Source organism: Habropoda laboriosa, unplaced genomic scaffold, assembly GCF_001263275.1.
Source record: "Habropoda laboriosa isolate 0110345459 unplaced genomic scaffold, ASM126327v1 scaffold68, whole genome shotgun sequence".
NCBI classification, from domain to species: Eukaryota; Metazoa; Arthropoda; class Insecta; order Hymenoptera; family Apidae; genus Habropoda; species Habropoda laboriosa.
This window is the reverse complement of record NW_017100195.1, coordinates 1,585,714-1,611,522: the sequence shown is the minus strand read 5'-3', so window position 1 is coordinate 1,611,522 and position 25,809 is coordinate 1,585,714. Positions and strand designations below refer to the sequence as shown.

The following is a 25,809-nucleotide window of genomic DNA, read 5'->3' as shown; positions in this document are numbered from 1 at the left end:
AATAAGTGTATATGTATATATATATATATAATATGTATACGTAAAAGTAATTGTCGGAAGGGTCTTACCCTGGAGGACGAGGGGGCACTTCCGGCACTCCCAATGGCCCAGCTCTTGGCAGGGCCATCGCTAACCACAGCCTCACCTAGTTAGGACATTGTAACAGTAGGCGTTACCACCAGTCTTTCATTAGAAATAATGCGTTTTCTTACAAGAAGCGGATGGATTCGTGCTCATGTGTCGGGCACACCTTTTCAATCCTGTACATATATGTAGTAGACACACACACATAGCTATATTGTTCTCGCGCACGCGAGAGATACGTGCTAATAAAAACGAGCGGTTTTGTTCGGCTTTTTAAACGGTAAAAGGACACCCCGGCGGCGTTCGCGGAAACAGGGAGAATGAATGATTTTTTTCTTTCTTTTTTTCTTTCGAATAGTCGCGATGGGGACCATTGTGCCGTCTTCAAGCCGAATTACGAATTCGTGAAAAGCCATAGAGCGATTTCAAGCAGTCGATAGATTCACGGCGTCGATTGTATTACTTGAGAGAGACAATGGCGATAGAAAAAAAGCAACAGGGTTAGCGTTCTGTCGTAATATTTCTGGTCTCCGGCGTGGTACTGTGCGGTGCTCAGGAGTTTGCCCGCGGGGCGGCACACGGGCAGCCAAGGGCAATTCGCTCGCCCCTCGAGCATCTTTTGCTCAGCGGTGTTCGCGATCCGATTTGTCGATTTTATCGCGTTCGACTGATAATGACAATACTTGTGCCCTATTTCTAAGGTTGTTCTATGAGGATACGACCCAACTGGACCCGTATTCCTTCCAGGGGCAAACTCCTGAGCTCTATACACAGTACTTTCGTACTGTTCGCGATTAGCTTTGCCATTTTTTTTTTTCTTTTTAAATCTATGCCATGTTATTTTCGTTCATTTCTGTTTCGCGAATTTTGTACACACGGTGATGAAAAAAAAAAACAATGTCATTTTTGAGTTCTTTCAGTTGAAACGGTTTGGATTTGAGAAGGAAGAGAATTAGCAAGACTTGTACAGAAATGGTAAAAATCGATGATAACAATCAGGTAACAATGGTAATAATGGTAGGAATAATAACAATTGACAAAACATTACATCTATGCCCGAATATAATACTCTCGGCGAAAAAGCAGTTCTATTGATATTGTTTACTGCTGAATCATTATTTATCACCAGCCCTTCCAACGGGTGACTTTATTTGTACAATTTTCCTGGTACTTTTTCTTCAATAATAAGTATATATATTTATATATGTAGAGACGACACAAGGAATATATAATATTCGACCGCGAAGTTACAGAATTTTCGAAAATACAGCGGGAACGTGATATTCTTCGGTGAAAATTTGAACAATGCGTGCAAAAATAAAGTCAAACTTTCTTACAAATATCTGTAGGATTCCTGTAATACCTTTTCACAGCTCCCAGCATTTTTTCTCATACGCGTTATTTACAACGTGCATAGATCACGCGAAGGATACAAGAATGCTATGCAGTGGAACGTGAAATTTAAGTGGTCTAAAAAGTCAACAATTTCAAAAATCGCCCCAGTGTGTAGATTTGAATCGAGCCAAATGAAATAATTGAAACTGATCACGTGTACGCCCAATTGAGAACGGTTGAAAAATTTCTGAAGAGAAAGAACTTTCAGTTAATTTCTTTCCCCCGCCCCCTTTTTTTTAATGAAATCCCTTCTTTTTCCGAAAAAAGAAATTAGCTTTACCGTTTCACATTTAATCCCTTTTTCGTCCCTTTTTACAAAGCTGTTTTTTCATTACCTTCTGGACTAACACGCGACTTTTATAAGGACAACGGAATCTCCTTTTCTCAATGGACGTACCTGCAGAAGACATTTCAAACGTCAGACCGAGTGCTTCGAAATCCTCCTGAGATACTTGACCAGAAAGGTTGTTCTGAATGTTGTTGGGTACCCTTTGCTGTTGCTGTTGCTGTTGCTGCGTTCGTGCGCCAACGATCGCTCTTATTTCTTGCCTCACGAACTCCGAGGTGCTGCTAGCATTTCCTGTGACACAACGAAACCAATTCGTTAGCTCTTTCTTTTTCTCTAATACACATCGAAATCATATACGATCTTCGTATTTTTTTCCCTTGATTTTCCTTCTTTCTTTTTTCCTAATAACTCAACAATATCTCTAGTATCTCGTAGATCGTGTCTTATTATGCAAGCCATAAACGTAAAAGTTAGTCAAAGGTATAGGATGTATGCTTTATTACAAAATGCGGTATTTACAATATTGCATTGACATAAGTTCGAGAAAAGACTTATCCTGTTAAAACGAAACGATGTCTTGGCCTATCCGCTCGTTGGATATTTTACCATGATTGTTCAACAAGCACGATGAAAATTCTTGGTGAAGAAACAGAGTTAAAGAAAAAAAGGAAAAAAAAATAGAAAAAAATTGATAAATAAAGAATGTGAAAAGAAGCTTTCGTTCGCTAGAGGAGCACCGTGTTTAAGCTTTGATTTCCTTTCTTCTCTTCTATCACGTAATAATAATAATATATATAAGGCAGAGTTCCGACAGACATTTAATATGTAGGCTGTGTGCTCGACGATGCTTAATAACACTGCGTTTAGTGACAATGATTAATCACAAAAGCTCGATGCATTGTACATGAAGACTGCGGACGTTGGTTAGTAATATTTTCTTGGTCTCGTTATCTCAAAAATACGAACGGTTCTGAAAACTCGTAGACTCACACTGCGACCTATTTTCTTTATTACACAATAAGGATGAACACGTTGAGCGGAAATTGGAGAATGATTAAAGTGACTGAGTATTTTCGTTTTCTTCGGTACTTCATTTTTCGTCTAACTTAATATACTGTAAACGTGACTAGGTTTCTCACCGACGGTATCGATATTTTATAACAATTCTGTTGACAATTTGTTGTAAGTGGCGATTAGCTTAAAAAATTCATCTTCTTGATTTTCACTTCTTGTTATTTTGTACACCTTGAAAGTTGTGCGTTTTTTTCTTTTTTTTTTTTGGGGGAAAAGAGAAGCTATAAAATTGACAAGGCGTTATAATTCTATGCACACTCGTAGAAATTACAATCTGTAATGTTAAATTATTTCACAATTCGATATCTGTAAAGATTAGTTAATGTTGATGGGAATTGCAGAGAGAAACTAAAAAGTTGTGTATTCAAATTATAGGAAAACAATTACTTGTCTGCATTGATCATGCTCCAATTAATGAAGTAACGCAAATTGTAATGCATTAATGTAAACATAAATGTAAAAATAATTCGTACGCATGAAAAAAAGTCCGTGATTCAGTCGAAGATTGATGAAGAGCGTAAAAAAAGGGGGGGGGGCGAAACGGTGTGATATAACAAGCATACAAAAGTTAAACATAAACAATTGAAAATAATGAGTAATGAATACCTGAAGCCAACATAAATTATACCAAGTTGTGCAGAATTTTGCTTTACTTAAACATAACTTCATAACAATGCATAATTTTATTCAAAAGTAGAAACATAATTTTATGAAAATACTTTTGCAATCTGAATTAATAAAATTGAAGAATAATATGACGGTTCACATTTGATAAAAAAAATACTTTCAGCGTGTTGATAAGAAGTACTCTTTCAACGCTAAATCAATTGATAAAAAAAAAAATAATAATAAGAGAAAACAAAAGAAAAAAGAATTATTTTATATTTTAATCTCTACAAATGACATAACTGTGATTCAGCGATAAGAACAGTGTAAGCAGTTCGCTTTTACACGTTATCATTGTTATATTTCAAATTCAGTTGTACAAGAGATTCAATCTTATGATATGGAGGTAGCAATACGTACATATTAGTTATAACACAAACTTCATATGTATATATGTGGTGCAAGTGACAGTGACGCTAATTTACGTGTCCGAAAGTGCCGGAGATAGTCACTAAACAGTGCGAATACGTTCTGAACCGGAAATGGGCAAATCAGCATTGAAAACACAATTTGCAATAATTTCTTCGTTAGCAGCAAAGCATCATTCTAAGGCAATTTTAAAGATCATTTTCTCTCCAAATTTTACTTCCAATATAAAAGAACATTTTATTATCCAGAAATCCTAGTAAGATTTATTTAACAAAAATTAATTGTGGCATCAGTAACTTATTTATAATTTCAAACTGTAAAATGCAAAACCTATTCATACAACAATTTACAAAGAAAAATGTTCGCAGTTTAAGTTGCTACATGTAATGTTGAGTAAACTGAAATTATAATTGAAAACTGATTTTTATTACTAACTACTGTTTTACTGCCACTTACGTTTCTATTATTTACTTTTTATAATTGTAATTCTTTTGAATTATATTTACAATAACATGATCAATGTTTGAATATAACTTGTAGACAGTTTGCTCGCTACCGTTTCCGGTTCACCTTAAACAGTACGGTGATCTTAACGCATACGAGTCACAAAAAAGGTATCTAAACAGATATGATACAAAGGACAGTCTTTCCTACGTGACTTATCTACTACGTCATTACATCGGTGTCTACAATCACCATAGGAAAGTGTAATCTCTATATCGCTAAAAAAGAAGTAGAGTGCACAATCGAACATCATGTTTGTATCACTGGAATTAATGTGAGAAGAGGTGTGTCTTGTAAATGGGGGATGAATTTGTACTATGTTACAACACGATTTTTGTCAAAACGCAGATGAATATCAATTTCTCCCAGAGACACGAGGTGTATTATTACATCTTTACAAAAAAATGTATGAATTTGATTGAGTCAGTGAATGGAACATTTAAACGAGATCCTTGACACGGATAGGTTTATATTATACCATGAGGAATGACGTGTGGATTGTTATTCACGAAATGAAAGGACGTCTGGTGATAACATGAAATCGTTGAATCGTTAGTTTACAATTAATGCCAGCTGTTTCCTCGTTTCGTTTATCCGAATACGTCACACGCGCGCATACTTAAGGACATTTCTCTTCTTCTACAGTGCTGCGTAAAATATACATAAATATAAAAGTAACAATAAACATTGTTATTCTACAAGGTCGAAATATAAACTTCCAAAATGCAAACTTTCAAGATAATTAATATGTACATTTAATATCAGTATATGTGTAGTTGTATACAATTACATAAAAAATATCTCAGAGATTGAACAGTCCAAAGTTGTTTCTCAAAAGTAACGTATTCTCATAACTCTTAAACGAAGCCGAAGGAACAAGAAAACAAGGGTCAGCGTTCTTTGATTTGCAATTTTATGCTAGAAAATGAGCGAAGAATACATTCCACGGGGTATGGTTACGATGGTAGCCGGTTTTCAAACTATAAACAAAAGCACCATGCAACATTTAGCGCTATTTCGGCAGAGTACTATGCTCTGCATTGACTTCTCTCGTTATACGTATGAAGAAATGACGATCTAAGAAGAGAGATATGCATGAGCGAGTTGTGATAATGGTACTCTGTTTCGCTGATCTGCGAGCTACAAAGGATGCATGAGAAAATGAGAAGCTCGAAATGGAGCGAAATGTAAGAGAGTAAACGAGATCGCAAAAAAACAAAAATCTATAATATGCTTCTTCGAATTTCGTGGAACAAAACGAGACAGTGGTTTCAAGCATGATTCTATCGTATCGATTGCATCTAGATAAGCAAGAACGTGATGTATATCCTTGATGAGGAGAGACAGTAATGACGGCGATGATACACACAGGAATGAGAAACGACATCGAATTGGATGTGAAGTGGTCCGAATGACATTAATCGAATCGTAAGAGACTCTGTGTCACTTCCCATATGAAACATAAAAGAGGAGATTTACAGGGCGTATGTAGTGATAGGGAGGGTACACAGAACGCATGAAAAACGCTGCAGCCCAGACGATCATCGTATTTACATTTGCTTAGGTAGATATACATCGATGGAGTGGATTGGTGATAATATAGAATGATGTGCTTTTCCATGTACCAAAACAAACAGAATGTCTCATGCCGTTGCAGTTGATCTCGTGATACGAGGTATTTAGATACAAAGGGCGTATATACGGAGGGGGGGTGTGATGATGACGAAGTGATGGTCACATGACATTAAGTGGTCACATGACTTACCACCCAATTGGTGATTGACAGGATTACCGGGAGGCAGAGGCCTGGCGTCCTGCGTGTCCCCAGGCCCTGACGAATAGAGTGGAACAGACGTCCGATCGTAACAGAACTGATTGTTCTGCATGTCAGCTGTGTTGATAGTATTGGCGGTCGTGTGGTATATCATAGAAGAATGTTGTTGGTTGGAGAAGTGTTGTTGGGTATTCGTTACGTTGTGTTGATTGTGAGTAGGTGTTGCCGGGTTGCAACCAGAATGTGGATGACTAGGTGAAAGAAGAGGTTGTTCCTTACTCACTCCACCGTAGTGCCGGGGCGAACCTACCCCACCTGCAACATCAAGCGTGTCTATCTTCTTGTTCCTCGCATCTCTTAACAAAAACGTTTATAACACGCTTCTAGCCGGCCTTCCTCCATGCTCCGATACCGCTCGACAAGAGTCACACTGGTCATCACATTAAAACTAACACACGCTTTCGAGATTAGAATACACCTAGTGTATGCGGCACAGCCTTTTAACAAATTAACAATGTTTTTTTTTGGTTTTGTTCTAAATTGCGTATTAAATTGTCGAATGCGTGTCATAGCGAATGATTTTAAAACTGTTGCCATTGCTTGCTTTAATTTGAATTACTTTTGTCTTAATAACGAAACATTACAAAATATCACTGTTCAGTAACAATAGATCGTTGTTGATTCTAACAGAAAACAAATGCGATGAGGTATAAATTTGCTTACAATAGTACTTTAGTCCAAATTGAAAAATTGCTCGCGGAAGAAATTAAATATTGCTGTGATGATACTAATTGTAGATCTCGCAATTTTAGTTTTAAAATAGCATTATATTTATCAACCTCCTAATGAAAAATAATGCTAAAACAATATACACATATCATTTGTTTTTAAGCCTGTAATAGAAAAGTTGATCCAAATAGATGTCAAGTCACAAAGAAAAATGCTGACATAAAATAAACTAACCATATCTAAACGCACATCTATCTAATCTAAATGTAGTTTTGCCGTATTTGAATATTTCATACAATAGGGAAACACATACTTGAATCGGTTGCATACTTACCTACTTCGACAAAAAGAAATATTTATTTAATTCACACCTCCCGCTTCATATGCGCATTACATACTTTTATTTGTATAAATGCTTACGATTAACCGCACCGGTAATAATAATGCAAATATCTTTAATGACACCAGCATAACCGAACGAAATTATAGCGCGACCGCCGTCTTTAAATTACTTGAACCCTTTGCACAGAATACAAAGTAAATTGAAAATTCATACTTGTACAAAAAATCTCAACGCACACGTTGAAAATCATTTAAGAATTTTCCTAAGGATTTAATTCACAAATATTAATTGGTACACATCACCGCTTATATTAAAAAAAAAAAGAAAAAGAAACTATCACAATGTATATTCGACATAAATGATCATTAATATGCAATAATACCGACAATAAAGAATTTAAAACACAATGTCAACCTACCTGGCAACTGAGTCGTAGCCGAAGGTGTAGATGTGGTCCGCTGCAACCGGTATTGGGCTGAAGGATTTGGAGCACCAGGATTAGGACCAGGTGGAAATTGGCTAGCTGTAGGGGACGTAGGTGGGGGAAAGGTTTCCGCCGGAAATGGAGACTGCCGGGCGGACGCTGGTGTCCCTGGCGACGACATCGATCTTTGTTGTTGTTGTTGCAACTGCTGCTGCGCGGTCGGTTGTTGTTGCGATCTCACCTGGTTAACGTTGAATAATCTCGGGGTGTTACCATAGTTGCCCTTAATAACAAACACGTAAAGGAAAAAATTCAAGATTCACATTGTCAAGTTGTAAACAGAATCGTAAACTATGGAAACGTGATTGATAAGTCGAAGCAACAAAAAGTATTCTAAGAAGCTACGCATGCACCCCTTCTAATGAAATAAAAATAAAATTTAAAAATAAAAATGAAACTACGCTACAGGCATTTAGGACACCTCATCTAATTAGACGACTCTTAAAACGTACTTGCGTCACTCGTGGTGACAACGGCTGTGGATGTGGGAATGGCAAAATACCAGCGGGAGAATGCGGCGAGAGCCGCGCCGCGGCGGACACTTGTTGACCACTGTTAAAATTATTGTTTACAATGGGGCTAGAAATAAAGACGAATGTTAGACAAATATCACATAAAACTATTTGCATTACGTCTGCCAAGTTTGCTTACTGTTGTGGTAACGTTGAAGGATGAGAGTACGAGTGAGCAAGTCGGTGACCGGAAGGCATCTGGACGGATCCCCCATAACCTGGAGATACTTGTGAATCTGGGACACTCGACCGCTGAAAATAAAAATTGATTTTTCTAATAATATCGCACGGAAGTTTCCAATTTTCTTTAGCGTTTCATACAATAGTTGAACATAATTGTACAAGTACCTGTAACGATACATTTGGCGCAACAGTATTGTTCAGAAGGTTATCGATATTATGAATGCCTGTGGTAATTTGGTCCGTAGCTGTAGCATTGGAAGGAATGAGTAACTGCTGCTGCTGCTGTTGTTGCAGCAGCCTCTGCTTCAACTGTTGCTGTTGCTGTTGTTGTTGTTGTAACAATTTCGTCCGCTGCTGTTGCAACTGTAACTGTTGCTGTTGCGTAAATTGAGCGGTCGTCTGCCTGACGCCTTGTTGCGTGTTAAACCTCATCCTTGGCTGTTGCTGGTACATCGGCGGTGGCTGGTAACTATGGCTCGTCGTTACAGGTGTGGTACTCAACTAAAATTATATCGTTTATAAATTCTAATTACAGCGAATGTGTAACACACGGTTAATAAATATACGCGACAAATAACAGATGTAGAGCTACCAAAACGTTTCATGGTAAACAAAAAAAGAAGTATATACACATATACATGTATGTAGACGTACATTATGATTATTGCGGATATATTATAAAAGTATGCAAGGAGAAGGGTATCAACTTACTGCGGTGGAGTAAGCTGGAGGCGTGCCAGGAATTGTTATGGTGGAAGACGTTGGATTTACGGCAGTCTCGCATAACATCAACGACTTCTGTATCGCGTTAATCGCCATCCTCTCGTTCAACGCGTTGTTTTGCGGCGCTTCGATCACATCTAGGAGATTTGCTATTGCAGACGAATCTATTGAATAAAAATTATTGTCTATAATGGTAATTACTTTCGCTGTCACGCGTAACGGTGTTGCACAAATACTCCTCGTGAGTGTGTTAGCTTACTGCTGTTTGCAAATATGTTGGAGCAAAGCGTTGTTGAAGAAAGCAAGGTCACAAGGTTTGTAATTATGCCGTCACAGCGAAAGTACAGAGTTATATATACATATATTTCCAAATACGCGAGTAAAATGGAGCAAATGACGTGTATACATGATATACCAGTTCGTGCGTTAAGTGGTAATAACAATAAATTGTGTACCTGTAATCGCTTCATCCGGTACGAACTCGATAACTTGATCTAAAATATCGGAAAGATCAGGGTCTGATGACTGGTTATCCCATGTACCGGGATCGGTGCTCGTTTGACGATACTCCCCACTGGCCGTAAATTCCGAATCTATCTGACCCATTTGAGGTCTTTGTTGCTGCAAACACGTGACATATCTCATTGAAATTATGTATTTAATTTCTTCGTTGCTTTATTCTTTATTAAATACTTTCATTTATACAGGTTTCTTAAATGTTACTTTAATGCGAATCTAGAGAAATATAAACTAAGATAGTCTATATTTTCTTAACATAGTAATTAGGTTCTTCAACAATTTCTGTATTACCTGACTTAGCATATGACTGAGGTAGGTATTGGTTGTTTGACGAGGTAGTTGTCTCGACTGGCTTTGGAGAGGAGTACGCGCGGAAGTTGCAGTTGTCGTAATTGTATTGTTGCCACCAACCGACTGCATGCTACCACCTGTCCAAGGTTGTTGCTGCTGCTGTTGCTGCTGCTGCTGTTGCTGCTGCTGCTGTTGTTGTTGCTGCTGCTGTTGCTGTGATTGTGACTGGGACTGGGACTGCGATTGTGTCTGTTGTGACGGCTGTTGCGGTGGTTTCAACCCTATGCGAAGCAGCTTATCCTATACAACAAAGAAAACATTCGTCAGACCAATATTAATATTCAAAATTTGGAGAATTTAGATGGTTAAATATGTGTTCTATTAGTTGAAATCATTCACATGGTTGACATGCATTTTCCCTCTGAATTTCACAATTGGAATAACATACAATTTGTCTAGATAACAATTTACTCCTATTCGATGATTTTAACTCTCAAGTTATTACTCGCTAAATCTCGTAATTGAAATGATCACCACTTGTAATTCAAAAGAAATTTGAAATTTGTATATTTCACTTGCAAAACAATTGCCCTATCAATCAAACCATGTCCTCGTGAAAGGGAAGTATATTCATAGCTAGCAGAGTTCAGAAGCAGCTAAACTACCTGTGGTGTTGCCGATATCACAGACGCAGGTATTGGTGGGATAGTGGTAGGCTGAGGAGGCTGCTTAGCCAACAGTGAAGCCAGCATTTTATTCTTTTCCCAGAGCTTGCTGGTCGCGTTGCTGGACGTGCCGGAAGAGGACACTTGATGCGATCCATCCATAGGTCGCTTCACAGCTATGTTCAAGTCACCATCCTCGCCGGGTCTCTTCTGACCGACCTGAGTCGAACCGAGTCCAACGTTGTCGCCTGATTGAGACGGGGATGGTGTGGTGTTCCGAAATCCAAGACTTCGCAGCAGAGGATCCTCTTCTCGAGTTTGTGACTTACACTGTTCAAATTGTACCCACTTAATCAACTTTGCATGACATCGTGACATAAAATGAAACAAGGTATATTTTCCTTGACTGATCAAAATTTGTTCGATTACTTTCTCACGGTTAGGAGGAATTCTAACTCGAGTAATCTTGTACGCAAATCTACGTGATACTAAATTATATGTATCAAGACAAGGTAAACTTATGGACTACCAACCTGCTGCTCTTGCACTTTCCTCTCGTCGTCTTGGTCTTTCAGAAGCTGTTGCAGAAGTTCGTTTCTCTTCTTCAAACCGGCGCGAGCCTCTTCGTCCTCATCGTCATTTTTCTCGTTCAACAACTTCAAGAGAACACGAGTTACAGGTTAATGCAAAGTTATGAACACCACGCTTCTGCTTCTAATTAACACGCGAGAAGATAATGCGATCAGCCAATAATTCTTTTCCTTTTCTAACAGCTTAAGATAACTGTCTATTAACATTAGAAAAAAGATTGAAAAAAGAGACGGAAAGATCACAGGTGAAGAGTATACTCGCTGATCACATCGACTAAAAGGAAAAGGTAAGAAAACACAGAAAACGAAAATGAAAAAAAAAAATGAAAAAAAAAATAGATAACGCGAAGCAGGTTGAAATCGCTGAAAGCGATATACGGGCACCGGTCCGACGCCACGTGGAAATCGATGTCAATGATCAACTTGTTTACCTGTAGCAGCATATTATTTCCAAGCGAAGATTTCGAATGCTCCATGCTCGGTTTCGGCATGTTGCTAGGACTCGTGCGCACTTTATTATTATGCTCGGGATGAAAATCGTCCTCGTCTTGCTGATTTAACAAGATCTTTAATATCCTATGCTTATTTTGGCTCTCGGAATCATTATTCGAATTGTCCTGACTTTCTTCACTTACACTAGCCCCCTTGGTCAACAAGTTTCTCAGTCTACCGGACTCGGTGGACACAACACTGTTCTGAGTTTCGACAACGGTCGCCACAGCGCCTGTCTGCTGGCCACTCGCGGCTCCTCCCGCCGAACCAGCTACCGATGTCACGTTGTTTCTCGCGTTGCTAGATTCCATGGTGGATTGGTTGGTGGTAGAGCACCCGGTCTTCCCTTCATCCTGTCTTTTGGGTGTCAATCCGGCGGCTCCGTTGGCACTAACACTACTAGCAGCGCTGTTCGTCAAGGAGGACGTCTGTGATTCCTGAAGCGGACTGAAGGGGAACGAATTACTGAAGGTGTGAGCTGCGTTGCCTGAGGTCGGGCTGAACGCGCGTAGGGGACTGCAATGAGGCGCCACTGCCGAATTAGAGGAGAACGTTCCCTGGGGACTCGGAGATGTCGGGGCTGGCTGGGAAGGTGGTCGTGAATTTGGTGGCCCGCTCGCTCTCGATTCGGGCCTATCTGCCCACCCGCTGCTACTATCCAAGTCCCATGTGGAACTGGGGAAGAGCTCGAATTCCAAGTCCATGTTCCCCGAAAAGTGGTTGAACGGATTACTGGTACTTAGCGACGGCAGGGGGTTGCAAGACTCGGCCGCGCTAAACACTATCGAGTTTGAGGACGATGTCGCGGTGGTACAGGAGTGCGACGACGTGCCCGCCAACCCCCGACCACTGATACCACTCACTTGACCGTTCAGATGCGCCACGGACATCAGCGGGCCACCCACGTTATTGTTATTGTTACCATTATTATTATTACTATTATTCGCACAACGGTTACTAGAGTGTCCAGAGCACACTTTGTTGTTGGAAAGCTGACCACCCTCGATAGGCGTTAAGTCATTGTCCCTATCATGGACAAGAAACAAAACAACACATATATTTGCCAGTTACCATTTTAAAAACACTTTATTTTTTGTCTTCTTTAGTCTAACACTAAGCATTACTATGTACTATGTAATATAGTTTTTGCGTTGCACGCGGTGAACAGTGCTCGGCCACCTAATATCTCTCTCTCTCTCTCTCTCTCGCTCTTTCTCTCATCTCTCTTTCATCTTCTACCCCGTTTAAAAAGCTCTCGAGATAATGCTACACCGTGTAGAAATTGGATTCGAATCGAACGTATCTAACACACGCGTGTTCTCTTTGTTTGTTTTTTTTTATATTTTTGTCAACGAGGAAATCGATTGGTAAGATTATCATTGTAAAAGCCAAACGGAAAACGTCGTTGAACTGAGGAGAAGGGTTCGAATTTAACGTTCTTCGTGTCTCGCGCACTGTTTACCGAAATCCCTTGAGCATCAATCGAGCCACCTTGATGTAAGTTGCATAAGCGTATGTAAGACTTGCCGGTATCCTACCATGATCACCGTAAATCTTACTTTCGCTAAGTACTTACAGCTTGAATGTTACACGAGGCCCGATAACGTGAATACCTTGAGGTGAGCGCAAAACGGTTTAGCAACCTCAACAATGTTTCCCGTTGAAGCTACTCTTGAGAATAACACGGACAGTAGGCAAGAAAGTGGTAATGAATTTGAAATATTTGTTTCTTTCTAATTTCATACTCTCACCGAATATTTTATAACCGAAAAACCAATCTTCTTTTCTTGTATATTTCTCTAACGATAAAATACTAAGGAGGACCTCCACGAGTGGAAAAGTTGATATGTAATCAATAACGATCGTGTTTTGATCACCTTTCGCTCCATACACACGCGGTTAAACGCCGTGAAATTCGTAAATCGAGAATGAAAATGGCAAGGATCGCTTAATAAAGAAGTTGCTCAGACTCTGAGCAACAGCTGCAGCAATTAAGTGCTACACACCTCCTTCGGCCGCAACCTTTGCCATTCCCCCGCTATATTTTGATGACAATGTATGGAAAGTGTGATTGTGTGGACACAAATACTACGGAAAGAATTGTGTGGTGAGATAACGATTAAGGCCAGCGTGTGAGATACATAGTAATTATTAGCAGACGAAGTGTTAAAAAAGCGATACATAAAAGCGACAAACGAGAGACTGTAATTTGTAAAACGTCGAAGTACGGGGGAAGAATTGTTTCAATTTCAAGAGTGGCCAGATCTCCAACACCGAGAGGAAAGTCCGCGCGTGTCGCGGAACATGCAAGATTTTCTAGAAACCTATATATGTAAAAAATAATAAAAAAAACTAGTCCATCGCGAAAGAGACTTGTAAGTATCGTTTGGAAAAGTTCGAATTAGCTTGTTCAAATCGCTTTTCCTTTCTTTGGAACTAAGAGATCAGTCAGATTCGTCAGATTTGCTTGAATTTCTTCTTTTTGCTTTTTCGTTCTGTTCCGTTGTTTTTAGTTAGCTCGAGAATGTTATTGAAGCAATAGTGATAAAATAAACACGGAGAAATGAAGTAAAACAGAATATATTAGAACCTAATGCAGAGGGAAGTTCGTAGGTAGAATATGTCGTGTAGATATAGTCACCCTTGCCTGTGTGTTCCAATAGAAGAGTAACTAAGCGATACGAAGGAGTAGTACGTTAACTTAATTACCCAGGAGAACGTCGATTATTAAAGAGCTTCGTCGGCTCTAATTATAAGTCTATTAAACAAACGATTGAATAGTAGAAAGCACACAGATCCAGTTATCATCAACTATATTTCGTTGGTTCAAGTGGTAAATTATCGACGATCCGATAACATTATCAATAATCGAGATTCTACTGGTTCATTCTTCGTATCTTCTCGTAATCCTAATGTTAATAGTTCTAATAACTATTCCAAATCAACATCAACACACTGAATACCATAGCACTTGTAAATTACCACATAATAAAATATAGAAATCTTTTTTTGAAAGTTGATTAAAAAAAAATCTGTGTAAACTTTAAGTTTACTTTAAGTATACTTTGGTAGTCAAGGTATTAACGTAATCAACCTCTGATTAATTGTCGTTTGAAATTTTCTCACAAGATAACAAATTAGCGAAGATTCGTATTCAATGAGAAATATTCGAGTGAAGAACCGTTTGACTGTTTTACAAGGAGTATGAATATTTATAGAAATAATGATTAATCTGAGATTGAACGAATCTTGAAGATTGTACATTTATTATCAGAATGTCTGAAATTAAACGATATAAAAAGGAAAGTAAAACCTTTCAACTTACCCAATGATGGTATTGGTGGCCATAATGAAGTCGGTAACGAGTGTATTCATCACATTTGCTTTAAAAAGCTTTGACTTTGTTTGAATGTTAAGGAACTTATCAGGACTAACGCGTAGCCGGTATACACCGCTGGTACTCTCACCGACTTGAAGCGTATCGTTCAAATGTGTAGTTAGCTTAGTGAGATCATGAGGGTGGCACAAATCTTTTATCGTAGTGCCTATCAGCTCCTGTAACAAAATATCACTAAAAATTAATCACTCTACGAAAATTAATATTTGAACCTAACTATAAACCTTTTAATACAAAAGAATGTTGATGCACATGATTTTTAAGTTTTTTGTTTTACACTTATTTCAGATTAAATTTATCAGGTGTGTATCTTTATATGCAGTATTCGAAATACACAACTGCGAAGCGACACTGAATGTTTACAATTAGTGGATGTGTGCGCTAATTATAATCGAAGATAAATCCAATGGAAAAATATCAATTGAAAATATAATAATAAAAAGAACCGTAGGAAAGTATTTAAAACGGAGGGATTGTAAAGTTTGTAGATAAATGAGTTACGTGAGTCGTCTGCGAACAGTTTGAATATTCATTTTTGAGAAGAAAATCAGTCATGTTAAGGACGTCAGAGTGAAAAGACGTATAAAATAAAAAAAGCTTCTTTTAATTAAGTTCCTTGATTTGTTTGCTACGCCCTACAAACGGAGATCAAATATTATCGAAGTCAGATTCTACAAACAACTAAAATTAACCAATCAGAAAATAATAAAAAAATTAATATAATACCCTACAATGTCTTACCTCTTAAATGAAAAAATGAACAAATAAATAGAACTCGTTGTGTGTTCATACCTTGCTTAGTTCAAATAACTAAAATTAACTAATCACAAAATTTAAAAAATTTTTAATTAAGTACCTTGCAATATCACTTAAATAAAGAAAAAAGAAAAAAAAAGAGAAATGGAAGTCGTGCGTTCATACCTTGCTTAGGTACTCGGAGTAAGGAGGCGATAACCAGATGACATCGACCGCGATAATCTTCCCCGTGGTGTCCAATTTGACAGTGAACTGCTCAATCGGCGGACCAATAGGCTTCTCGTTTGGGGGTATCCTGCGAGCCACACACATTACGGAAGGACCGTTATCCGGGGATTCAGAGGATACGTCACCGCTCTCCAGACGATCGCTATTAGTTGGCAAAAGAGCTGAACAGATTTGCATAGACTCGTATTTCGATACTCGTTGCTGCATCTCTTCCATAGTCGCTTCGCTTTCATTAGGAGGCTTCACCAAGAAGCGGCAATTGAAGGTACGATTCCTTTGGGGCTGTTGCTCGTTCGTCCACCCTAAATTACACATCAATTCTATTATCTCTCGATACTTACAATCAATTCTCTAATTAACTATACGTTTCTTTTCTTCTAAAACAGATAGAAAAGATCCTGCAAACATCCGTCAAACTTGCTGATCAAAAAAGGAACATTCTTTAAAAAAAAAAAAAGAAAAGGACAATTTGAAGTAAGACACGCGATTGATTCTCGGTTGACGATTATTCTTCCGTACACAAAAGTTCGAATTAAAAATAGCTGCTGAAAAGAAAGAAGAAAAAAAAAACATAAATATTCAACGAAGTGCAAAATTTCACGCGCGTCCTGGCAACTACATATAGGTAAAAAAGCCACGGGCTGTCGAAGTGCAACGCGCTTCGCCGATGGCATCGTATTTCTGCTTGCGTTCAAGAATTTCAAAGCTGTCTCCTTCCATTACACCAAGATAAATCTTTCCGTTGCACCGCTACCGAAGTTCCATAACAAAGCGAGATAGTACACGTGCACGCCGCCCAGTAAATAGATGCTAAAGTTACATTATCATAACTACCCCCGACGCATACGAAACGCACTCATAAATAATCGTTTTATCGTATGCTCGCGAGGACGAAAGACGTTCCACTTCAAAGGAGATTTAATCTCCATATATCTTCCATGTCTTGAGAAGAGAGAGAGAGAGAAGAAAATATATGGGGAAGGGGGAGTTGAAGGAGGCAAAGAGAAAAAAAGATTTTGTATTAGGAACACATATATATATGTATATATGTACGAACCTAATGGTATAGGCAACAAGTTCGGCATGAAGGTGTTGTGGTCTCCATGATGAATAATATTATAAATATCCTTGCCGAGCACATCCGTCGGCGTGTAACTTATGTACTGTGTTATGTTGTCTGATACGTGGTTCACTCTACCCTCCGTGTTTACAACAAATAGAAAGCCATCTAACGCCTGGATGGGAAAAAAATTTCGAGACATGTTAGAGAGAGTTCTTCTTCTTCTTCTTCTGAAGTTGATCAAGTTCGATAGCGGTTTAGCAAGAAATTTAAAATTGGTGAGATAACGGATTTTATGTAAAGCAATGGTGATTTAATTGGCTATTAGATTGTATCTTATTTTGCTGTCCTTATGAAAACCGATATCAAACAGCTTTAGGCAATAATTGAAGGGGACTTATCGTATTTCACATTTAGTCGTTTTCTGTACTGTCACATAAATTATACTTCCGTCGAGATCCTTTTCTAGAATTGTATTATTTACAACTTCTTCGAGTTAAACAGTAATAATAATCAGACGAATTAATTGTTAATTTTCAAGCTGGTTGTAAATGTTGAAAATATTGTACATAAGAGAAACATTGAAATTATTCTCTTTTGTTAACCCTTCCACTGCTACTGCCGCCTATATTTTTTTTTAATTTTCTCGCACTGTGCTGTTGGTCGACTTTTGGTACACTTTCGCCTTAATTCAATCCTTAAATTTTGCTTAAAATTCGATCCCTCGAGTACTCTCACTTTAATTTAATAATTGAAATTTAAAAATGATAAATTTAGAATTTTAAAAAATTTTTAAAAAACGACAAATTTTTGCCGATAATCTGCCGTAGCGAAAGAGTTCGAGAAATATCGTATATTTGTACAGATTTTGTCTGAATTTTGTTGAATTTTAATAAAGTAGTATAACACCCGTTAGTAAACTAAACTCGAAATGAGTACCCACCCGCGAGCCGACAATAAATAGAAACAAGAACGGACTACATATATAAATGCTACAAGCGTATATCAATGAACGAAAGCAACAAGAATAGAATAAATTGATGGGGATCGATTTAAATCGAGTTGTACCTCAAGCAACATAGGACCAACTTGGTCGTTGGATAGTATGTTAGGATTCGATGAAGACACTTCTCCCTGTTGTACGGCATGACTATTCGAGCTTTCCTGTTGCCTAATGTGCCGAATCTGTAAAAAATAAAGTAAATCGTTAATAATACCTGAATTACAAAATTAACAAACCGCACGAGTATTTGTTTCATAGAACTTTAATTGACCAAAAAAAAAAAAAAAATCACAAATGTTGACGAATATAATACTGTACAGACAAATGTACAACACTTAAATTTAAAATAACAGGAAATATTCAATTATTATAAATGACATTATAGCTACTTCATTATTTGCCTTTTCAAATATTTCAGAAAAAAAATGGAATTTATTTAAAAACAGCTTTAAACGTAAAATATTTAGTAAAGAAGCAATTCAAGTGCTATTTAAATTTTAAAAACAGTTAAAAAATATTTGCTTTTCGTTTTGGTTCTTTCACTTGGATACGTTACATATAAAAAACAAGTTGAAGAAGAAATGATAGGACAAGGTGAAGAAACTGTCCAATTCATTTTAATAAGACAGTAAAGTTTGCTGCGACGTTACAGTTTCGCGTGCCAAGATAACGCAACAGCACAACGCTGATTTCACGTTACGTAGTTTGCATTTCTATGCTGTTCAAATCAAAACTGCATTCTGTTACACGCACCTATCGTAACGCACGATCAAATATTTCATTTTGTCGAACTCTCGTTGAACCTTTGTTTTTACTTCACTTTATAAATCAATCGTAGATGTAAACGTGTTAGAATTACTATGTGAACGCTCGCTGGTGTATATTTAGTGTAAGCGACACAGAGAGGTCGTAAATTAAATTAATATTTAAAATCTTTCGTTTAAGATACACGATATTAACGACTCACTAGTAATTCCTGTATTGGAAAAAAATTAGACTGCAGCTGCCGACGATTAAGAGACGGGCAAATTTTTTTAAATATATTACAACGGAAGAAGCAATTCAGAGTTGACATCGAACAGCTTTGAGCGAGGCTCCGAGCCCCTTATCTCCCTTGAATTGTTGTTTTGACACTCGGATTACGTGCACTGACGCATACTACATGTTACGACCTCGCCATATCGCTTCCACCGACTATACCTTGAACGATGCGTCATCTAATATAAATAAAGGGTGTTTTCAACCTGTAGAATCAAAAAGTAAGAAAAAAGAAAAATTGCCTGATACTTCTATTAAGGTCCCTTACAAACCTGCAAAGCTTAAAAAAAAAAAAAATCGAAAGTTTCAGGGTATATACCCAAATTTCCTTACGAGTTGCGAGACATGTACAGTCGGTGGAAGAAATATAGCGGGCTCAGGAGTGAAAATTTACATGTCCGAGCTTATCGACAGAAACTTGAGAAAATAAGAGCTAGAAATCTCATTCAGGGCTGTCCGTGCCTTAAATCTGATTCAGTCCGTGAAATACCGTATGCGACCTTTAATTAACGACCTCGCTATATTTCTTCTAACGACTATTTCGCTACTATCCAAATGTGGTTATCTCCCGCAAGCAATTCGAGAATCGAACGTGGAAAATGAACAAGACGTTCCACGAATTTGTTCACTACAAGGTAGTGCTGGCCAATAAAATAACGAGACGTTCCCGGTAGTGCTGGCCAATAAAATGTCTAACGAAGGAGTACGAATTGATGGAGTATATACATCATAGAGTGGAAAGCGAACAACTGCAACCTGAGGTATCAGGAACCACACCTACACAGGTTTGCAAGGACGGCGTTGCTTGAGGTGTTTCCAGGACGTCATGCTGCGAGGGTCAGCACCGTCACAAGGGTCAAAGGACACAGGTGACTACTGTGCAATAGGAAACGGAAGGAAGTGCTTCGAGCGCGAAGAGAGAAGACACATTGCGATCAGATGTCCGAAACGCTAAATACGGGAGGATGTATAGCCGGTGGAAGAAATATAGCGAGGTCGTAAATTAAAGCATAAAGTAGCGGCACCGATTGATATAGTAGTAACACGCAGGGTCTCAATGCGGCATTTTACGTTTTCAATTGAGACTAAATCAAAGCTGAAACATATTTCATACGGCCCTTATCTTCTCAGGTTTCTGTTGATTCCATTCGTCGATATACACTGGAACGTGTAAACTTTGACGCCCGACCGATTTTACGACTTCGCTATATTTCTGCCAGTGACTATACACAGTGTGCCGAGAAAGAAACCGAACTTTAATTTTCTTGTCGAAACTAGCAGCGCCATCTCGCATTGGAAGGTTGGTATTTAGCGTGACCCACCGGTGGTGGGTCATCGAGCGATAATTTGCTGACGTGACCCCACCGACTACACGATCATCCATGGTTTTGGAAGGATATGACCGAATGTTTGTTAGGAATGCCTGTAGAATGAAAGAAATAGAACGTGCGCGGTGCGAGGATAAAAGAATGTGAAAGAGGCACGCGCGAGGTAGTTGGTAGTAAAAGTCAGAGTGAAGAATTAAGAATGCAGAGCGAGAGTTTTTGAGAATATAAAGTAATTCAGCTTTGCGAGAGAGTTAGAGTACAGAGACATTGTAATCTTTCTATTATTATGTAATTCTAATATTTCTATTATTATTTAAATACACATCGTTATTGTTTTCAATTTTATTGAATAAACCTGTCTGCAACCTGACATTCCTACAATATCAAGCAGTAGATTAATGCAAATATTTTAATTTGATTGCGTTACGCAGTTTCATTTCTGATTTTTTTATTGATATTATTAATGAGTGAACATTTTCTTAAGTAACTGTTATTTCATTAATCCAGAAATGAACGTGATTTTGAAATATTACGAGAGACTTATTTACTTATTTTCATTGGTATTAATAGAAAAAGATAATTAAATGATATCGTTATTTGAAATTATTGTTATTTCAAACAAACTGATACGTCACATAGTTCCATATATGTAATATTAATAATATGAAGAAAATGTATTTTCCTTTACCTATATTGATGACACATGTAACTAATATAGTGTTAAAGAAATTGCAAAAAACACGGTAAGCCATAATTTTTTATGGAAAAATTTCAACTGCATACAGAATTTCCAAGTGATTAGTGCAAAACTTAATTCCGACGCCATTATTGACGTCATATTGGAAAATATTTAAACTGATAATTCGCATTTCTCCTCCTTGTACGATAATTCAATGCAACATGCACTGTTGTATCTGCTCTATCTACCAGAAATTTCAAACAATTACTCATTCGCCTTTTTGTCTCAATAACGGAGCTCGCGAACTTAGTCGCGTATAATCTTTCAGGCAATTACAACATTATGAATCATTTAAGCTTTCTTCGTTTCGTTGAAATTATAAGTTAATGTTTAAATCTACTTCAAATATTCTGATCTACGTTCAATTTATCTCAAATGTTTGGAATTAAATTGGAAAATATTTAAATTTAATTAATCAAAATATATCAGCAGAAAGGTTAGGATAGTAACTGTGTTTTGCCTTACAGAGCTTTTTCACAAAATATACATATGTGTAAATAAAACTAAACATGAATTCGAAAGCCATTGAAAAGGAAGATATAGATACAAATTATATCTAACACTTTATAAAATGTTTTAAACTAGACACTAAGAAAACCAATTACGCAATATTCTTAATAAGAACTAATAATTTAAACATTGCTTTTATATGTTTGACATATGATGGTAATTATTTTGAACTCTAGAAAATAATTTCTAACCTAACCTAACCTTTCATATTATAAAGCTAAAAATTCCTAAATATCGAATTTCGGTCGCAATTACATTTTTGAATCCTGTAATGACCACAAATGTTGCAAATAATGTGAAAATGAAGATAAACCAGCTAAAACTAGAACAATTTGTACTGTTACTCTCAAGGAGGCCAGTAAATGAATTAGAAACAGTACGTCACTTTCTCGTGCAAACTGGGAAATTAATAAACATCCTTCGTAACATTGATATTCATTTCCCGCTTTAAAAAGAGAACGTATGTTTATAGTTGCTAACAAATAATTAAATAATAAATCGCACAGTGCATAAAAACGGTAAACGTGATTATTAAAAAGGAAAAAGCGTTAACTTCGCGGAGCAGCCATTCAGAGTCGCAAGGTTAACCGTAAGTGGAACACGAGCAGAGAAGAGAAAGTAAATCTCTGCGTTACCGGCCGGGATTCAGGCATGAGCGTGCGGGAAAAACTCGTCCTTGAGCTCATATTTCCCAGTACCGATAGATCGCGCTCGTAATCGGAATGAATTTAAGCGCACGGGCACAACGTGCCGTGGCCTCGAAAAGTCGGTGACTCGGCGGCTGAGTCCGACAAACGGTTTGCGACGTTGCCGCTAGCCTCTGCTTTAAAGCGTATATATTTCTCCCGTCCCATCACACGTCGCACGCGATAAATTCTTCCTCGGTCGTTTTCAGAACCATCACCGATATTTGTCTCTAATCAAAGAGCATCGTTGTTTAACAATTGGAAACGATTGAAAAGTACGAAGGATACACGAGGGTAAGGGCTAGGAAATGATAGGGATTGAAACTTATCAATCTCCATCGTAACTAAGTTACTGAATAGGCATTTCCTGTACATTTCTTTCAATGTTATACTGTGAAATTTTCTGAGAAACGCAAAAGTGAAAATGTAGAGAGGAGAAAGGCTTTTGTTGTAAATTTACAATTGATTCTACCTCGGTCAAGTCGGTGGACACAGGATGCGCGTAGCTCTACTGCGCAGATGACGTCACAGAAACTCTTGCTCCGGTAGCTCGGGTTATAACGCCGTTTGGAAGGTTTCCTATTGGCCTCGGTGACGTCATTCAAGGTCACGTGACAAACTCAAGAAGTACTTTTTTAACGATTCTTCGTATATCTATAGAATTCGTTTGCGAGGGCAACAAGCTGAGCGCGGTGCGAAAAGAGATCGTTTCCCGCCGAGGGTCGTGAATATGCTTTCTAAAACGTAACCGCAATGTGTCTCGGGGACGAAGAGAAGATGAACAAGCGAAATATCGCGACCCTGGTGTGAAGAATCGACATGTGCTCGTTCGTGAACCGCAGAACTAAAGTACAGAGGAACAGACGGGAAGTCCAAGCCCCTTCCACACCCGCTCTCTCTCTTTCTATGGTTCTACAAGCATACAGACACAGTGCTTGCAATTATACGTTGGCTCGAATCAGGTGTCATTTTGATAATACTATTTTTAACGAATCGAAGATACAGAGTGTTCCGTTATTGGTTAGTTTTTAATTGGTCAATTTTCGAGAAAATTGAATTTAAAGATTCACTACAAGCTGTTGCTTCCCGCTCATACTTTTATGCTGATAAACAGCGGTAATGTCACATTTCGTAAAAAAATAATCTAACCAGAAGATAGCCTATACTTCTGCAGCTAAAAGAAAAAATTTCTACCAACCTTTCTACGTCGCGCTGTTAAATGCGCGCGCACTCGACTGATTTTCAAATTCAATTTTTTCAAAAACTAAGCTTGTTATGAAAAAAATTTATTCTATACTTACGGTTTATTCTTTCGTGTAGAATCACTCCTTTCACGATTGTATACCACCAGTTACGGAACACCCTGTAGATCTGGTTACTTTTGCGATCCTCGTAAAAGATAAGGCGATTCGTTTAAAATGTCTTTTTTCTCCCCTTTCGAGATTGAACTTTATGTGACAAGCATCGAGAGCGTGTGCATACTAACGTGATTATTTTAACGTTCGCGTAATACACAGTTGAAGAACAAATTAACGTACATTACAATGGGAAACGGTCGCGAGATTGTTCTTTCTAACAGTACAAAAGTTTTCAGAGAAAATAACAATAACTAAAAACACTATTAACATCAAATACTCGATCGGCGTTTAGAGCGAATGTATCAAAAGTTAAACTCATCAATGTGAATCTATTTCAAGCTACTAATCGGACTATGTATGTACTGGTATCGAACGACACGAGTGCGTTTCGCTTCCGAAACAGACGATGAATGTAAAGCATTATGGTATAATCGCGACCTGGAAACACAGAGAAGCTGAAACGAGATTATCGATTAAGAATAACATAATGGCTATCGATGTTGCAAAAATTCCGAAAATTTCCAATATCCGTAATCCGTTTTAACAAGTGGAAGATTCTCCTCTGGTAGAGTGGCGAAGGAAACAAGTAGAATAGCGTCATTTCGCGCAGTTCGATCGCTAATTTCCGCAGTTCAACAAGACTCGCTCTGCTCAGCTGTTTCTCTCGTCTCCGCGTGTTCCGCCGTCTAACGCGAATTTATGCGTACAGCGCCATCCTTGTTGGTGGAACGAAGACAGAAACATATCCCTGCCATGTTATCGTAAATACCGGTAGGTGGAGTCGGTCATTTCCATGCAGCATCCATACAGAAAGATGCTTCGTTAAGCCGCTGAGAGTAAAATGTTATTGGGCGGAGAAGAATGTTTTCTTCCCGAACAACGGGACACATTCTCTCTTTTCTCTCCCGGACAAAAGTTATTTTATCGATATATTTCATTCCTTCCAGAAATAAATTTCGCAAAAGCCCAGAGAGAAAGAGAAAGTGAAGGAGAGAGAGTACATTTAACTTCTTCGAAAGAGACTCGCTTTTGTTCCACGTTCTCCTTCCACTCTGTCTTTTCTTTTTCTTCTCTCGTCTTCTAATGCGTTTCAGGCGAAAAATTTATTTTCTAATTTTGCTGATTTATTCGACCAGATCTAGACCGAACCCGAACGAACGAGGAGAGAGAGAGAGAGATATATATCTTTTTATTTCGAGCCACATTTCATTTTCCAAGAAGAGCGCGTACACAGTCGCTGCTGCAGACGATGAATTACGTGAAAAAAAAAATCGAGACTTTTGACCGTGTTTCTCGCAACGTTTTAAACGCGTTCTAACACGTTTCTCAATGGTATCTCACAACAGTGCCTAGGAGAAAATTTCAGTGTCAGAACGCTTCAATGGACGGTGCTCGGAATCCGTATCTTGGAACGTTCTTATTGACTTGCTGCTTACTACTACAGGTGAATCTTTTTCGAACCAGTTTTCGTGACGGAGAAATAGCTAGGAAATGACTGGACATTTTTAGAAACGTTGAAACACCGATTCCGATTGCGCACTTATGATGAATCGATTATAATTAATCTGTATAACGAGTAGCTGAAGATTGAGCAACAGTTGGCAAGTGAATTGGAAAATACGTTACTGAAGTTCAACGTAACCGGTTTGCATAAGTACAAATGTATGTAATGGTATACGGTTAAATAAATTTCTACTTTTAATGGGATCGCGTTTATTTTTGCAATTAACTAAATAGCATGGTACAGTATTTTGTACGTATTCAAATGAGTGTAGAATGAAACCTCTGATTACTTATCTCTGTGCGACATCCTGCAGATCTGTTTCGAACCCTTTACCGTTGAATTTTTCCAATTAAAATGTAATCAAATTTTAATACACCGATATTAGTTCGTTAGTTTTATTCTCTTCTGCGTGGAGATTTCAATTCGAATGGAATATAAATTTGTCATGCTCGCTAATGGCCAATAAGCTGATGCGGCATTGAATAGATAAATTAATTATAAAAAAATTATTTTAAT

General features: G+C 37.9%; 1 protein-coding gene across 1 annotated transcript in view; it reads right to left on the bottom strand.

Moving 5' to 3' along the window:
* Positions 1–25,809, bottom strand: part of LOC108570335 (nuclear receptor coactivator 2-like) — a 184,282-nt gene that overhangs the window by 6,926 nt on the left and 151,547 nt on the right. The window contains exons 4-20 of the mRNA XM_017932176.1: positions 18,196–18,312; positions 17,125–17,302; positions 16,005–16,369; positions 15,012–15,241; positions 11,626–12,712; positions 11,138–11,260; positions 10,605–10,934; positions 9,940–10,239; positions 9,585–9,750; positions 9,118–9,293; positions 8,572–8,907; positions 8,363–8,475; positions 8,164–8,290; positions 7,646–7,934; positions 6,147–6,470; positions 1,877–2,059; positions 69–145 (exon numbers count right to left, since the gene is read on the bottom strand). Coding sequence (XP_017787665.1) covers positions 69–145; positions 1,877–2,059; positions 6,147–6,470; positions 7,646–7,934; positions 8,164–8,290; positions 8,363–8,475; positions 8,572–8,907; positions 9,118–9,293; positions 9,585–9,750; positions 9,940–10,239; positions 10,605–10,934; positions 11,138–11,260; positions 11,626–12,712; positions 15,012–15,241; positions 16,005–16,369; positions 17,125–17,302; positions 18,196–18,312 — 4,521 coding nt within the window. The remainder of the gene's footprint in view (positions 1–68; positions 146–1,876; positions 2,060–6,146; positions 6,471–7,645; positions 7,935–8,163; positions 8,291–8,362; positions 8,476–8,571; positions 8,908–9,117; positions 9,294–9,584; positions 9,751–9,939; positions 10,240–10,604; positions 10,935–11,137; positions 11,261–11,625; positions 12,713–15,011; positions 15,242–16,004; positions 16,370–17,124; positions 17,303–18,195; positions 18,313–25,809) is intronic.